Below are 18,212 nucleotides of genomic sequence, written 5' to 3' on the forward strand. Positions count from 1 at the left end.
CTAGTTTAATTTATAATATATGAAATGTTTTATGTTCAAAATCTTAACTTGTAAAATATCTACTAAAGCTGTCTTATTAATGCAGTGGAGTAAAAAGTACTATATTTCTTTTTGAAATGAGTAGAAATGGAATGTGGCTTGAAAAGAAAAGACTCAAGTGAAGTACAAGTGCCTGAAATTTGTACTTAAGTGCAGTACTTGAGTAAATGTACTTAGTTACATTCTGCTAACTTTGTCTGCCTGCTGTTTGGTGCTGGGCAGGTGGTGTACAGTGGGTTTATTAGAGCTTTTTTATTCTTTTAGTACAGAAAACAGCCCCCTGCTGCGACTGGAAACAACACTGATTAGACTGAATCAAAACATTAAAGCTGCAGGCCGAAAAAAAAACACAACTAAATAATGAGCTGAAAGATGCCACAAATGTACATAGAGCTGGGTGGATCTGCAGAGTTGGGTGATAATTCTCTGTGGGTTCATCACTACAAGCTTATAGCAGATTTAAAGACATATCTAGGACAATCTGCAACAACCAAACATTAGAACTTTACCAAAGAAAAGACATTGAAAAATGCCTTTTATGTTATCACGGCCTGGCGAAGCAATGATAAGAAACATTACGTTTCATTCGAAATTATGTTGTGATTTTTCGACTTTTTTCTTACTTTGTGAGCAGAGAGAGGTGTAACTGAGAATGAGAAGTCTGGGGTGTTTGAGAAGGTTCATTTATTATTAATTTCGAGCTTTTAAAAGTTTGAAACATCAGCTTGCATGTGGATATATTTTTTGTAATGTTGGAATGTTCATCTGCATATAAAATTGAACTTGGATGAACACCAGTGTGAACGTGACAATGTTTGAAGAAGACCATAACATCTGGGTCAGCGGAGTACAAAAAAAACAAACACACACACACACACACACACACACACACACACACACACACACACACACACACACACACACACACACACACACACACACACACACACACACACACACTCAGCGGTTCAGCTAAGCCCCAGCATCATGCAGAGAGTGTAAAGAGAGGTTAAGGTCAGAGGAGACATTGTATGTGTGTATGTGTAGTATATAGGGAGAGAAAGAGACGTGTATGTGTGTGTGTGTGTGTGTGTGTGTGTGTGTGTGTGTGTGTGTGTCTGGTCCATCAAGTGACTGGAATGTGTGTGTGTGGGCAGCAATGTTCTGAACAGCGGGACGTCGCTAAAATATTCCTCTAATTCAGTCTGGAAAACCAAAAGCTCGGGAGGGAGCCAAGCAGCCGTCGCATCACGAGACCACAGCAAAGGAAAACACATCGTCGAAAACACGACAAAACGAGAGGCAGGGTGGATGGAGAGGGATGCAGAGAGAGAGAGAGAGAGAGAGAGAGAGAGAGAGAGAGAGAGGTGCGCTCATCAAAAGCCAAAGTCAAAATTGCCATTTCTCTCTTGTGGGACATGATCAGTGAAGGTGAGGCGAGGAATAAAGCATAAAATAAGGAATGTTTTTACATTGTGTCAGACAGTCTCCTTTTTGCAAAAAGTGTAGCAGACCTTCATCTTCTTGGTCTATGCTTAGTTAGCATGCAAGTAACCCAGGTACAGGAAGTACTTTATATCTTTGCTAACCCTGCAGCAGCCAAACATGCATATCTGACGACTGAGTTTCTGAAATTTTTTTTGCTGCCGAGCACAGAATCATTGAAAGAAATACAGGAACTACTATCAAAAAAAAAAAATTCAAATAAGTGTTGTGAGACTTTGTATCTGACAGTCCACGCTGTACTGTTGACAGAATTGCTTGCCAAAGGACTCAATTGTAGTTATAGTATATATCTTAGACGTTCCACTTCTGGGATTGCTCCGGTGCCGCCGGAATTTTCGCTGGATGTCAGTCACCTTCTTCTTTCTTTGTGTTGGCATTCTAAACTCTGGTGGATTTATGAGGACTATGGTTAACTGCTCCTCAGATCTCTGCAGGGTAAATCCAGACAGCTAGCTAGACTATCTGACCAATCTGAGTTTTCTGTTGCACGACTAAAACAACTTTTGAACGTACACATGTTCCACCTAAACAAGTTCCTTCCCGAGGCTATTCATGTTTACTCAAAAACTCTAATAGTCTCCAGACAAAAAAAAACTAACTTTTGATTGAAATAAATGGTGCAGGTAAAGTGCACAGTATGAAGCAATTAAAGCCAAGAGAAAACAAAGAAAGAATAAAAGAAGGGCTGGCATAGGTGGCGAGGAAAATATTGTCACTTCTCCAAGTAATCCATTCAGATGACAGCAGTGAGGGCAGACAGTGAAATAATCAATAGTGTGATTACTCCATGTCTAATTCTTGTGATAAACAGTGAGTGAATGGCCACAACACTGCACTGTAAGTAGGCTTAACATACTGTCACAGACAGTCACTCCTGTGAACACATCACTTAGAGTAAACAGCTAGCTATCGCTGCACCATGGACACTTTGGAGCAGGTGACAGTTCTGGCCTGATTCACCGTCATCTACCAGATTTCCTGTTTATGGTTGCGAGAGGATGTTGAGATGTTGAGTACATGCATTTAAAAGAACTTAAGCTTATACCTATTCCATAGGAATAGGAATTTCCAACCTATAAGTCTTTTCTAAAGTAAATTGTTTCTTTATGGCATTGCTGGTGTAATTGTGCTACTGTGAGAGGATTTTCAACACAGTTTAATGTTTGGTTTTAATTTGTAGCTTACTAACTGCTAGCAAACAGACAGTAGAGGGGAAACATCACGTCACCCCCTGCTGTTTAAATTCAGAACTGTCGGCCCAAATGACACGGATGGTCTTTGCACAGTTCCAATTCCCCCAGATCCCACCTCTTAATTTTTTCTATTAAAAACGGTGTGTTATCACACGGTTTCAGATGATCTGCCTTTTTTTAGGCAATTAGTTTTATGGAATAAATATACGCTGCTTAGTAAAGAACAAAGCAACATGTCTCTGCGGGGGAGAGAGGAGAGAGGAGGGGAAGGAAGCCTGCAGCGAGAGAAGGGCTGGAGGAGAGGATGAGAGAGGGTAAAGCCCTGAATTAAAGATGAGAAAAAATCTGTTTAAGAAGCAAATAGATCAGTGACTCCGAGCACAAACACACTTACAGCTTGACAGCCAAAGTCAACAAGCTGTGTGGGTATGTGTGTGCGAGTAAGTGTGCGCGTGCATGTTTATACGAATTTGTGAAAATGACAGGCAATTTTGATTTAACAGAAATACAATTTTGCTGCTTTGTGTGTGTGTGTGTGTGTGTGTTTGAGCCTGTGATGCTGTACATGTGCATATTATTGTGCATGAGTGTCAAAGGGATTTGAAATACTTTGATTTCACAATTTTCATTTCAGTGCTTTGGGGTGTGTGTGTGTGTGTGTGTGTGTGTGTGTCAGAGGGATGAATAATTTTGAATGAGCATTCAATGTGTGTGTGCTATTCTCAGTGCAGAACCAAGATAGACGGGCAGTCAGGAGGAAAAACTCCAACTGAGACGGAGGGAAAAGCAGAGGAAGTGTCTTGACTTGAACCACAGGAGGCTTCACCGGGCCAAACTCTGCTAATAACAGACCAATATTAACACAACTTTCAGTATCTGTGGTGAGCAAATACAAACCTTCAGGCTAACGCTGCTCAGCAGGGAAAACTCAACATCATGTCAAGCTACAGGAAGTCACTTCAGTCGAGATTGCTTTTAAATATAAGCAATGTATATTAACTTATTAACTATAGCGTAGAAAGGGAATAGAAGGGCAGAGAGTAGCCTGCAGCTTTTGTTGATATATCACCTCCCATTGTTTTCTTCTCTCTTAAGTTGTGTTCAGAGAAAATGCAGAGTGAAATTCAAATACGGCACCAATGCATATGAAGTCAATGGAGAAAACAGACGCATATTTACTGCAGTGCAAATTGAAGTTTGTTTCCACTCCAATGAGAAACAATCACGAAGTTGAGCAAAAGTCAACGAGCATCGTTGGGAACCCCAACCAGGCACCAAATTCATTGAGATGGAGAAGCCAAAAGTCGTGGTTTGCTGTGATTGTGTAAACGTACAGAATGAACGAGACTATTGCTGCATTCACAGAAGGACAACGCCTTTTGGACAGAGCGGGAAAAACAAACACGGGATGGCAGGACGGCAAAACGAAACATGCATGATGATATGTTGCTATTGTGATGTCGCATTGTTTACAAAGAATACAATAAAACATATTAAAAGGGTGGTTCAGAATTTTGGACATAGGACCTCATTTCCAAGTTAGCCAGTGTGTTATTTATCAGTGGAGACCGTTTTCAACACTTTTCATCCAGTCCTTCCAGTTGCAGAGTTTGCGGGTGCTAGGCTAGCGTAAGTCAACAGTATCTGCTAGCCTGCCACTAAAAAACAGTCTTACCCACTCCACAGTACACCCGAGGCAAATAAATTATAACGCCAGACTATCGATGTAAGTGTCTGTGTTGATAGAATAATGTTAGAAAGTTTTATTGGAAATGAGGTCATACAGTATGTCCAACATTCTGAACCACCCCCAAAATGTAGTGTGTCTATTGTTTATGTAATTACTCTAGTAATGCATGTAGCTTCTTGTAATATCTCTGTAGGATTTAATTTCTCCTTGTGTGAGGGAGCTACAGAACATCCGGTTGTAAAATCCATTGTGGAGGACCGAAAAAAAAGTTTAAATATGTTAACTTTGGATGGCAATGCCATCTACCGGTCACGTCTAAATGGTAATCCTAGATTTGCGAAAACTCACGAAAAGTCTTGCGAGACTTGCTGCTCAACGACCTCTCCTAACCTTAACCATTCAAGGCCAATGCCTAACCGCAACCATCTCGCGAGACTTTTGTTAATCTTGGGTTACCATCTACACAATATTTGACATATTTGATGTTAAACAGCAACTTATTTCACATCTTCCAATTCACAAATGTTGATTTTCAAAGTAAAAATATCATTAACCATTAATGGGTTTTGCTTAATTCAGTCAATACCTTATCAATACCTACTGAATCATCCACACTTTGCAGCTGTGAAGATTCAAAGATGTTTGGAAACTGAAGTTGTCCCAGAAAAAACACTAATAAGGCAGAACTACTGAGTAGTCTTTTCAGTTTTTTTCTAGGCTGTTTTTATCTGAACTCTTACTGAACCCTTAGTTTCAACTGTACAGTCATTTACTGAAGTGTAAGGAGGCTGAACACATTTTTTTTATGGGGAAATAACATCTGTAGACAATGTGTTTAATGCTTTACGCCTAATAATGTATCCCATGTGCTATTAAAGGCAACATGTGCCTTATGTGTTTGCAACATCTGTCTACTGTCTGCTAAACACCTGCTGTGCAGCATATCTAGACAATATGTTCGTTAAAGTGGGTCTGGTGTCTGCTTTACATCCACATGCATGGATCCTGGAGTTGCAAGTTTTGAAATACTGAATACACACACACACACACACACACACACACACACACACACACACACACACAAAGGAAATGTACTCCTAATTCTAATAAGTAGTACTACTAAGATAGGTAGTACTAATAAGCCAGCCCTATTTTTTCAGACCCAAACACAAAAATATATTACCATCATTCAGGATTTATTCCAGGAGAAAGACAAACAAAACACAATCAGTCGCTCTGCCCTGTGTTGTCATGGTAACTCTGATATGTGCACGATTGTCGAAGGCATCGGATATACAAGCCCCATTAACAGAAAGTCATCATCATCATCATAATCGTCATCACAGCACAATAAGTGCGGCAGGCGGTGCCTGCTCTGAGAAACATGGGTGTCGTGGGCGTGGTGATGGTGCACAGGATGGGAATTTGTTGTGGTCACATGCAGAGAGTAAATACAATACAGCCAGCTACAACTCAGCAGGCTCTGGACGAGGACACCCACAGGGAGACACTGGGTCCCAAAAAAGCAGATTGTATAAAGTTTTAGTCCTACAAACAATTCTCAGAGGCAGAGCTGCTCTCATTAAATTAAATGTGAATTTCCCCTTACAGGATAAATAAAGGCATGTCTTCTTCTATTAGTTGAGTCAAATATTGAGGTAAAGGGCTGTTTTTAACATTAGCTAGACCGAAGCACAGCTGCTAGCAAGGCAGCTTTGCACTGGATTTACTAATGCTTACAACCTTTTGAGTACATGAGAGACAATGCTATTATTGTGACTCCTAAAGTATTTGGCAACAATTTATACCGAAACATTTACATATAAGTAAACTCACATCTTTGTTTAGTTCAGTAGAAGAATTCTGAGCCAACAAAGCAAATATATTAATGTGTAGAATTAAGCATGACATCCACCGCTAACTATGTAGCCTAAGTAAAGAACATAGCCAATAGCTATGGACTTGACTTCCTTGGAAGCAGAGTTAGCAACAGTGCTAGCCTTTGCTCGTTTGGGATAAAATAGTCACGATATATATACACAATGCAATCTAAGTTAGCTACCTAGCTTTCCAACTAGCCCTACAAGGCTATTGCTAGCTAGGTAAGTTAATGCACATAGCCAATAGCTACATGTAGCCTACTTAAATTACTTAAAAGCAAAGTAAGCAACAGGGCTGGCCTTTGACTTTTTGGAATACATTATATAAGCTATCTAAGTTAGCTACCTAGCCTAGCTAAATTTCCTACTATCTTTATAAGGCTATTGCTAACTAGGTAAGTTAAAGTAAGAAATGTAAAGGTCATGAATAAATAAACAACATTCCTTGCCACTTGGTACAATAAAAAAGTTTTTGTTAATAAATTATTTTCATGCCATGTCCACATGTTATGCAGGAAATCAGCTGGAAGTCACTCCCATAAGCAGCATTAGAGCAACTTACATTGGAACATGGTATCCAGCCCTCCTTATTTAAATGTCAGTTAGCTGTGTTGCATTAAGTGATGAGATTATTTCCGCCTATCCAAACTGTTTGTAGAAGTGAAACTCTTCTACTGAGTAAACTCAGCTTTTTGTGGACTTGAAACTCTCAACCTGTGTACATCTTTACATATTACAGAGATACTAACATCATACAAGGGCATATAAGATTATGCAAAACACTCATGGTATAGTTGACTTCTTGAAGCACTTTTTTCTCGACATGCTTGTGTTTTCATCTTTTGTGACGGCGACTTCTTTAAAAAAAAAAAAAAAAAAAAAGGGAGTGTGAGCTCAAAGGGGAAAGGGTGGACGAGAGCGCCCCTCGTCCTTAACAGTGTGTTTCGGAGTCGGTCACAGCTTTGGATTTCTTCCTTTAGAATGGCAAAAACATAAGCCTGAGTTCAGTAAACGATGCTTTCACTTTTAGTTGGACTGACACTGAAGTGGTGGTGGAACACTAATGGCGTTAAACTGCACTGTGTAGCTCTGCAGATGGCAGCCACACAGTGCTGGACAGTATATATGACAGCAAACTGTAAAGGGGATTTTTTTTTTTTTTTTTTTAGCTTTTTTTGTTTGTTTTGTTTTTACATTAAACATTCCATAGAGAATACAATCAACTTCCCTCGACACGCTCACTCGCTTACTCGTTCACTCTCACGTGCCTTAACAGCAAAACTTTTGTAAATATTATCTTGAAAATGATCATTCATATTCACAATCTATTTACAGTGCAGTAGTAGTGTACAGTAGCATCTTTAACATGAAAAGAGCCATTCAGAAAACTTTTTTTTTTAACAGCAGACATAAAACCACAGAGCAGCATGAACCTGAACCCTCAGCCTGCCTCCCAATACATTCGTAAACCCAAACGTCCACACTGAAGTGGACGACATCACATTTGACTAAACATATTCTTACGTGTTGGCTGTCGATTGGTTAACAGCTTTTGTGCCAGAGGAGAAACCTGGTACACCACTTTTACAATGACGCTCATTCAATAATAATAATAATAATAATAATTAATAGTTAAGTGATTGTAATTGTCTAAGATCTGGCAGGGATTCTGTGTCTTGCAACTATTTTTTTTCCCCCAAACAAAGTTTTTTTTTTTTTTAACTATAGGTGCTGATGTTGTTTCCTGATCCCACTTCCAAGAAAAAGCATTGACAACACTTAAAAATGTTTAAAAAAATGCATAGCAATCAATGGGGATGTACAGTATACATGGTTACAGTGAATAATTAGATTAAGGTGATCATTGGAATAAAGCCCTTACATGGTTAAAAGTTCCCCTCATTAACACATGGATAACTACATGGATTGACTTTAGAGTTTGGTTAGTAGAGAAACATGTAACACAAGACCCCACTGTAAAAACGTCAGAATGAATATATATTTCTGAAAGGTGAACGGTGTAGTGCAATGTGGGTGTTGTAAATCAGTAAGAAACACTAAAATGTTAGCTTTCTCTATGACTGCACATTTAAAATAAAATAAATCAGGCTAACTGGCCTTTTCTTACACACCTAACCCTAACAAAACTATTGAACATAAACTCTATTATGACTGGATTAGTTGCTAGGACAAACTGCAATGATTCGTCTAAAAGCATCAACCATGTCGGTGCTGTTACCACATCTGCAAGTTTCACACTTTATGCCTAAGTGCTTGAACAACAACATAGTAGATCTGGTGTGTGTGTTTGGAGTCCCATACATAGGAACGAGGTGGACAATTCCCGTGTGATTAGAGGTTTCTGACAAAAATTCCTATCCTTTTAACGGTTTGTCTTATTTTTACATTCCTACGACACCAAAAAGAAATTAGAAATCAGTTTCGCTAAAGCGTTTTCAATTACACCGTGAGCCATGTACTGCAGTGAGTGTAAATCCATCACTGTGAATGACGGCTTACAACCAGACTGCTAATATAAAATTGTACAGTGACAGTGACAGTGATTTGGTACTGCATTTCTGCTTGTTAATAAAGCAAAAACTTAAGATTCAAAGTAAAACTTTCAACCAATAGCTGGTAGCCTTTTTCGTTACATTAGGTTCTTTCTCTTGTCAACTACAGATCTGTGACTCAATTTGAAAGATTTAAGTCTTCAGTTGGAGCCAATTGGCTTGGGGCTGAGAGCTACAGATGGGGCAGGTTGTAAAGTATTGGGGGGGACTAACACATTTTTGGTTTAGGAAAACAGTGGGAAAGACCAGAAAATCCAAACACACTGGAATTGTCCTTGCAGAGCTTATTGAAGGAAGTAGGTGCTGCTGTCAAAAGACAGAGAACACAGTAAGGAGGGAGACAGATTTAGACTGGACAGCATCCACAAATGCCTTGTCATGGTTTGTTTTAGTCAACTTCAGTGCCAAATCGGTGGAACTCAATACACACGACGCGGCGAGCCAAAAGTGAATTCCAGAAAGCTTGGGTGAGTGTTGATTTACTGTCATTTGCCTTTTATCCAGCTGTGATCTCACTTTTTCAGCAGCACTCTGTGTAGCTAATGAAAAGGTAAATGGCAACAGATTAGGAAGGGATCAAAGGCGAATACATTTCTCTCCAAACTAATTTGCAGCTAGAGTTCAGCCCTTAGTTGTAGTCCACTCGAACAGCTTCCTATCTAGTTCTGTTCTCCCTAATTCATCGAGTAGAATGAACCAAATTGTCTTTGTACCTAGCACTAGTCTTTGGCTACAATTCACAATAAAGGGATCAGAAGAATTGCATCATGACAATCTGATATGTGTGCGTAGGTAGGCACCCAACATCGTACAGTTCTGCCCTCTGAGTTATGTCTATGTAGTGACACAATCCAGGCTGCTGCAATCATGAGTCAGAGTCATGAGAAGGTTCCATCAAGAACAAATTAAAACAAAGTCAGTCTGTCATATGGAACTTAGAATGATTAAAAAGGGACTCCAAGTTGTGGATTTAAGTCATTCATACCAGAATCAATTGAAATGATAATGAGGTGTAAACAATAAATTAATAAAAAAATAAAACTTTCCTTGACTGGGTTACAGGTGCATTGGCGACTGCGACACAGGATATTAATAGTTTGCCCTCTGTCACAAACAGACAAGTTCGCAAACTCTAACTTGAAGCACTAAGACATGTTTTTTATTATTATAATTTTTAGGGGAGCTGAGATGAAATTTAGGGGGGCTTGAGCCCCCCTAAAAAGGGTCTAAAATCGCCACTGGTGTGAACCAAGCTACGCTAACCAAGCTTCTGATTTCGGTCACAATAACTGTCTGCTGTTGGGCCATAAAGGAAGGGATCCCCGAATACAGCAAGAACTAACCTATCCTCCATGTTGTTTTGGCGCTTCCGTCCAAATCCCGTCAAGCAAAGAGCTCTGGCTCACTGTTCCAGGATTGGGAATTGCATCAACAAAATACAGAAGAGCCAAAAAATTGCGGAACAAGTTCTGCAAGATGATCGAGTAAAAAAACAACCTTGGAGTCCTCGATGGAATAGTCTGGGCCCAAGTCTTCAGTCTTCAATATTCAAGTCAGAAGTCACTACAACACTGCAATGGGGACGCAGCTAATGCCTTGAGCTCTGGATCATTAACTGTGATGCCACAACACCTGGACCAAAAACACTGACGGAACAACCTAAACCAGGAAAATGGGTATTCACCAGCTCACAGTGCAGCCACAGTTTTCCCTGAGCACTTCTGAACTGGGTGAAGCTTGACGATGCAAAAATGGCTTCTTTGGAGCAAGGGGGGGGGGAGGAAAAGCGGCAGGCGACAGCCTCTCCATCTTGTCTCCACCCAAGCCAAATACTCTGAGGACCCATGTGGGAAGCAGTTTGGTGTCTTGAGATGCTTTGTAGCATGTCTTGTAGCCATCTTGGAACTGCACCGCGCTGCTTGGGGCTCCTTAGTTTAGGAAAATCAAACGCCAAGCTATCGTGTAGTCGCTAACATTCTCAACTGGAGGCAGTTTCCAGCAAATACCTCTATCCTATCCTAAACCTGCTGCATGTTCCTTAGTAACCTGTGTGTGTGTCCCTTAAAGGGTGATTGTTATATAAGTCTTATAAAGTAAGAAAATAATAAACAGATCAGAATCTTTCAGGCAATAAACAAGCTGTACAATGCTCTAACATCCACTCTGGGTTATTATTTCTTTTTTTTTTTTATACATAAAGATTTACAATCTCTACTCTCTGATAAACATAGGTGGATGGTGGCTAATCTGTGTCTGAGAACATATCTGACCCTCTTTGTGCAAAATACATAAAGCGCTTATTCATGTTTCCCCATCTCAACAGTCGTATGGTACTTTTAAAGCACTTATTAAAGCACAAACAGACAAACAAGCCCATAAGGACATAAAATAAAATATCTCAAAGGTGCAATATGTAGCATTTTCACATGACATCATTGTCACATTAGTTTGCTACATTAGTACAATTAGTGCAAACAAATCAGATCATCCCTAAGAAGACAGCCTCTGTCACCAGGTCAGATCTGGAGGTAATCTGCTGGATGTGACTCATCATCCCTGCGATGGTCGTGATTATTTCCAGTAATTATACCAAAGTAGCACTATCAAATTTTTTAAAAGTTACACATACCACCTTTAACATTAACCGTAATAATAAAAAAAAAAAAAAAATCCAATTGTCAACAGTCAAACCTAATTTGGAAGAAAAAAAAGCTAAATAAAGTGTCGAAGGAAAGACCAGATTCAAGAGGGAAGTTGATGTTGACTGACATTGAATAATATCACCACCGGCCCCACCGTGAACCACCAATTAACTGCTCGAGCTCGCAGCAGTCGACACCCCATTTAATCATTAGACAGCAACCAATCACAGCCGGCCGTACAAACTTCCTCACTGAAGAGTCAGGAGGAATCCTACACGGCGTCCTGGTAGGTGGGTGGGTGGGTGGGCTGATTGGCGGGCGAACGTACAGTACGCTGTGTGGCTTGAATCGGTGGGGCAGGGGTAAAGTCATCTGCTCTCTTGGGAGCAGGGCGGGGAACTTGCTGGGGGGTGGGGGGGCGCATCCAAGTAGAAATGCAGTGAGGAGAGGGAGGAACGAAGAAGAGGTGGGGGGGGGAGAAGAGGGAGATCTTCCTCTTCTGTCGTTCTCCGTCTCTTTCCGTCTCTCTGCTTCACAGCGCCGTGGCCTCCCAGCTGGTTCCCCGCGGGACCTGGCGTCACTTGGTCTCCGTGAGCACCGGAGCGGCGACCGCGGAGGGATGTGGCCGGTTCAGCTCTGCCCCGGCGGCCGGAGAAGAGGCTGCAGACGCCAGACTGCAGGGCGTGACCGGTGCAGCTGCACCTGAGAGGGAAGAGTCGGTAGAGGGATCAGCAGCGATGTATATTTTTTTAATAATGCTGTCGCTGACCCTTCGCTAAGCTACGTCCCCTTTCGTTACAAAACCGTACCTTCTATTCACACACGGCACATGTGCAATATAAAAGCATGTGTATTTCAGTTTGTGGGGTGACCTTTTGGAATGGTCTAAACAATGAGATCAAACAGAGCCATAATATTATACAGTTCAAAAATAGATTCAAGAAAACAATGCTACAAATACAGAAAGGTGACCTGAATATATAAATGGGTATGTACACACAGTGTATAGTTGTATGCTGTTTAAAGTTATTGGATTATTGCATGACTTAAAATTTTGTATGCTTGTTTATTAGTTGTGTAACGGTACGTGTATTCGTACCGGACCGTTTCGGTACAGAGCATTCCGTGCGGTGCACATGTGCACCGAATGCAATCTTTTGTGTGCGGAACATAGGTCAATTTTCGTGTTTCCACACGAACATATTAAGTGGCGGAAGTCTCCACGTTCAGCGCAAATCCCGCCCTGCAGCTGATTCTTCATTGTGAATGTCAATATGTCAATCACTGTACAGATTGCCTACACCAAACACTGATCTCTAAACCTACCCGCCGTCACTGTAACCTAAACCAATGAAATCGAAGTGGTTTGGGGAAAAAAATAAAAACCACACACCACGCGCTGTACAACAACATACACGGCACGCTTTAGCCCAGCCTCTCGCTAGCTAGCGTCATGGCCAATGCAGACAAGCCCATAGACAGTACGGACAAGCCGGAGCTTGAAGAGCCACCCATATCATTAAGGTCTCCTGTTTGGGAACGCTTCGGTTTCCCAGTGAAATACGTCAACGGACAAAGACTAGTCGATAAGACGAAAGCAGTGTGCCGACGTTGCTCAGGAATGATCGGGTATGTTTCTGGCAACACTTCAAACTTGTTAACGCACTTGAAAAGGCATCACGCGAGTGTGAACATCACTACTACGAGGAAAAAAAACACCGTAATTCAAACACAGCTCCCGTTGGCATTTAAACAGACCTTTGCTGGTAATTCCGATCGGGCCAACGCAATAACGAAAGCAATTGGTGTTTTTATAGCAGCTGATCTACGACCATACTCGGTTGTTGACAAGCTGGGATTGATAATGCTGCACTGTAATCCATAGTTATTTATTTATATTTTTCATTATATTTTATTATGTGATATTGGTTTGAGACTGAGAGAATTTTATTTAGTGGAGAACTTTGCAGCAGTATTTTATTTCTTATTCTTTTTTTATTTTATATATATTTTATTTATTATATTTTATTAAAAAGTGTTTAAAAAAGTGTAAACAAATTGTTAAAAAAAAGTTTATAGTAATAAACAACCTATCCAAATGAAAGGACTGCTGTGCCTATTGGCGGTTGCTAAACTAGGATTGGACAATTGCTGTTCAGGGTTGAGGGGTTTTAGCCAATTATCCATTCTTTAACTTTGTGTAATACACATATGTTCTCTTGACTTTCTGGTGCTACTGATACTACTGACTCACATTCCTTGCGGGGAGCTGCTATGTTGTTGTCTATGGAAGAGCTTTTGCTGGCGGCTGTGTTGGCGCTCTGGCTCTGTGCCGCCTGGCCGGTGTTTTGGCTCTGAGCTGGCTGGTTCTGGCCCGCCTGGCTCTGGCTCTGGGCCGGCCTCTGCGTCTGGCTCGGCCTGGTCGGCGGGTTGGAGGCGTCCACGCTGCTCCCCATGCTGCTGCCAAGCTGCAGCCGCCTCATGTGCCGAACCACGGCGGTGGCATTGAACGCTTGCTGGAGAGAGGTAGGAAATGGGAAGATGAGATTTTATTTTACATTTCAGTAGCATCTTTTATTACATGTCTCTAAAATAAGATGTTTTGTGACATAACGGCAACGGGTCATTCAGAAGTTTAAACCAAAGGAATATCAGTTGAGAGGCGGTAAGGAGCAGAACTTCTCTGTGATGGTTTTATTTTTATCTTTTGGTTCAGGATGAGGTCTCTGTACTATCAATGTGCTGTGGACCAGCAGGGGATTACACTAAGGATTATTAAGGATATTACGTCATTGAAAAGAAAGATTTTTCATTTCATAATGGCTTTGAGGTTGCAGACCAGAATCTGCTTTTGATGAACTAGTGCACAAATACCATGATAGTGTCTTCTGTTGCAGTTTATCTTTGATTAAAAACGTGCGAGGTTTAAATATTACACAAGCTGGATGTGCTATTAACACCCAGAGCTGGAAATGACATACTGTGTGAGGAGCAGTTCTTAAAGAGACAGGAATTTGTTTCGAGGCTGCGGGTTAGTCACTCTTCTTCTAAGAGCTGCAGGAGGAAAAGTGGATGATGAAGGTCAACTCCTGGCCATATGTTTTTACTTTTACAGAGTGATTCATCTTCTAAAAACACAGACAATCGTTTGAGGAGTCGTACTGGAGTAATATGCTGCAATAGAGCCAAAACCACAAAGAATAAACTGCAGTAAACAAAATTTACCCTCCATTTGCTCTTGGCGAAGTTCTTTTTGATCTGTCGGCTGACTGACTCATGGATGTTCTTGCAGAGTGCTGTATCCCCGGCGATCCTGATACACACGCACACACATAAAGTCTCAACATTTCTGACTGTAAATTAATATCTGTATAGATGGTATGCCTTTTTGTTAGCCTGTGCATGCCATTCTGTGTGAGTGTGTTTCTCACCAGGGGTGTCTGAGTGCCTGATCGCAGGTGAAACGCTTGGCTGGATCTTTCTCCATCAGACTGCCAATGAAATCCTTGGCTGGGAGAAGAAAAAAAAGATTGAAAGGGCAATAAAACAATAACTTTAGACCACAAAACATCATACCAACTTGACACAATTCTTTGTCAGGGTTTCTGCAGGTTTCAGCAAGTCAAATTTACGACTTTTTAACATGGTAAACACATCTTGACATTAGTTTAACAACAATATCCTGTTGAGTTCGGGTTTCAGAGGGTTACAATGGTGGAAAAAGTGGCACCACAGACAGAGCTGCATCTTCAGTTAAGGTGAAAAATTATTTTATTTCTTACAAAATAGCAGAAATCTGCAAAAACCCACGTAACTATGGAGATTTCCATTTGTTCTGAGCACCGTCTGCTATCTTTGCTTCAAGAGGAAACCTGACACTTTTGAAAACAAGGCTTTACCTGACAGCACATAAATGCTATTTTATCCCCAACCAACACACACACACACACACACACACACACACACACACACACACACACACACACACACACACACACACACACACACATAAATTCTCTGTTAACATTTCTGACTGTAAATTAATATCTGTATAGATTTTATGCCTTTTTGTTAGCCTGTGTACATTCTATGTGAGTGTGTTTCTCACTCTACACACACACACACACACACACACACACACACACACACACACACACACACACACACACACTCCCAAATGCATTAATTCCAGGCAGATGCTGTCAGGCCGTGATGGAGAGGTGCTGTGTGGTCCATGTGTGCCATGTGTGGTGGACAGAGGAGGAGGAAGGGAAAATGGTCAAGGAATCAGAGAAAAAAGAAGGTGGAGGAGGAGGAGGAAGAGGAGGAAGAAGACTAACCTGAGTCTGATATGTCGTCCCAGTAGGGTGTGTCAAACTCGTAGTCGGCTTTCAGGATCTGTTCGAACAGCTTGGAGTCGTTTTCATCGTAGAACGGAGGGTAACCACACAGCCTGCAGACAAGACACGTACTCAGTCAACCGTTCATTCGTTCATTACGTCTTTCATTTAGTCTATTCCTCATTCGGTCATCGAGTCATTTGCTAACTAACTTTGTCATTTCATGCTGTACAAAATAAGTTCATTTACTGATTGCTTTATCTATTAACAGTCATTAAATCATTCATTCATTTGCTAATTTATTAAGTCATTCATTTAGGGCTGAAACGATCAGTTGTATTATCATTGGTTGGACAAAACAAGTTATTTGAAGTTGTTAGCTCTGGCTCTGGAAAGTTTGTTGGGCGTTATTTTTTTTACTAACTAACAATTATACGTTAAAGTAATGGACATATTCATTAACGAATGCAACCCTACACTACATTCATTTACTCATTCGGATGACTCGTTGATAAGAGTGGTAACAATATATCATGAACACCCATAGCCCTGGAAAAGGCCTGGGAAATATTATATTACTTTATATTGACCTTTGGTAGAATATTAAGGTGAACATATGATCATGTTATCATTTTACAAAATATCGATGATTCCAACCATATTATAACTATACATGAACAAAATGTGTTCAGGTTTTTTGTCTCTACATTTGCATACATCTGCCATCATGGGATCTGTATCAATATCCGGCAAATTGTGTCCGTTTGTTAATGGTTTTCTTGCCTGTATTTGTTGCAGGGGAAAATGTCATGTTGGTCCAGCAGTAGTTAATGTGACAGCCTCTTTATTCGTAGTCCTGGCAGTAGTTGGCTGTATCATCTTAATCGGGTGAACATTAGATAACTGGTTCTCAGTGCCAACTGAAGCTTCAGGCTCCAGTCTGATTCTCCATAATGAGCCAACTGAACCAACAGCTGAGCTGCTGCTCAACCAAAAACATCATCTGCACCTCATTACTAAAGTTCTGGATGCACCAAGAGATTCTGATAAAAACTCATTAAAATGCCGTTCTCCATCAATACCCACACACGCACACACAAACGGATTGAAAGAAAAACACACCGGGAAGAAAGGAAGGAGTCTGCCTGCCGTGAGGAAAGTAAGGCTTTCCGTTTGTTCTGCTGGCTTCTCATTTAGTTACAAACTCATCTGTCACTCAGCCAACCCTCCACTCCATTAAACCCACTCACAACACACACTCATACACATGTTTGAACACACACACCAGGAAGAAATAAGTGTCTGCCTGGTGTCATAAGATGCTTCCCTTTTGGTTGGAGACTCAGCCGTCACTCACCATCCATCCAACTGAACACACACACACACACACACACACACACACACACACACACACACACACACACACACACACACACACACACACACACACACACACACACACACACACACACACAGATCCCAGGTGATTATCATGGCTAATTACCTGACGTGATCTTTCCACCTGAGCAGCAGCTAAAAGCTAACATGGTCTGAATCCCAACGCTAATTGTGCTAATTGCCAGCAGGGAGCTGCTCTTTCTCTCTTTCACCTTCACACGCATGCACGCGCACGCACGCACGCACACACACACACACACACACACAAACAAACACACGCACACACACACTCCACTAAGATGGCAGCTGCACCAAAACCTAATTTCATTCATTTTTATAGAAAAAGATTAATTTAACATGTGGTTCACAGACATAAAAAGAAACTTATTGTGACACCAAAAATTCACCAATGTATATAATAGAAAAAGAAGGCGGCGTCACAGAGAGAGAGAGAGACAATGAGAGACCTTTGCAGAGTACCCTGCTGTAGTTGGCCGTTCTGTACCATACTGGGATGGGAGATATTTAGATCAGATGTGCTGACATAAAGCAAGTAGGCTTACACCTTTCAATTTGTACAATATTAATATTTATGTCCTGTCAAACTCGTTCATATGTGCATTCTGTATGTACAGTTGAATGACAATAAAATCTATTCATCCATCATCTATCTATCTATCTATCTATCTATCTATCTATCTATCTAGCTATCTGTGCAACAAGAGTCAGCCACACACACACACACACACACACACACACACACACACACACACACACACACACACACACACACACACACACACACAGTAAAACAACCATATGCACATAACAGTAAGCATAGCACACAGATGTTGGAGGTTTTATTGTTCACGCACACTGAAACACATGCACACACACACACACACACACACACACACACACACACACACACACACACACACACACACAAAC

At 40.9% G+C, this 18,212-nt stretch overlaps 1 protein-coding gene across 3 annotated transcripts in view; it reads right to left on the reverse strand.

The window, feature by feature from the left end:
• Positions 1-18,212, reverse strand: part of camk1da (calcium/calmodulin-dependent protein kinase 1Da) — an 86,236-nt gene that overhangs the window by 4,766 nt on the left and 63,258 nt on the right. Inside the window, exons 7-12 of one of the 3 annotated variants that reach the window (XR_004106081.2) lie at positions 15,864-15,976; positions 14,955-15,033; positions 14,749-14,836; positions 13,778-14,039; positions 9,097-12,225; positions 5,608-8,683 (exon numbers count right to left, since the gene is read on the reverse strand). Coding sequence is in view for 1 of the 3 variants with exons in the window: in XM_031306097.2 (XP_031161957.1) it covers positions 12,101-12,225; positions 13,778-14,039; positions 14,749-14,836; positions 14,955-15,033; positions 15,864-15,976 (667 nt within the window). In the remaining 2 variants the exon portion in view is untranslated. Of the gene's footprint in view, positions 1-5,607; positions 12,226-13,777; positions 14,040-14,748; positions 14,837-14,954; positions 15,034-15,863; positions 15,977-18,212 lie in introns of those variants that run through there. The other 2 variants (XR_004895977.1, XM_031306097.2) reach the window with 2 other exon arrangements.

The sequence above is a fragment of the Sander lucioperca genome, chromosome 20 (assembly GCF_008315115.2).
Source record: "Sander lucioperca isolate FBNREF2018 chromosome 20, SLUC_FBN_1.2, whole genome shotgun sequence".
Classification (NCBI taxonomy): domain Eukaryota; kingdom Metazoa; phylum Chordata; class Actinopteri; order Perciformes; family Percidae; genus Sander; species Sander lucioperca.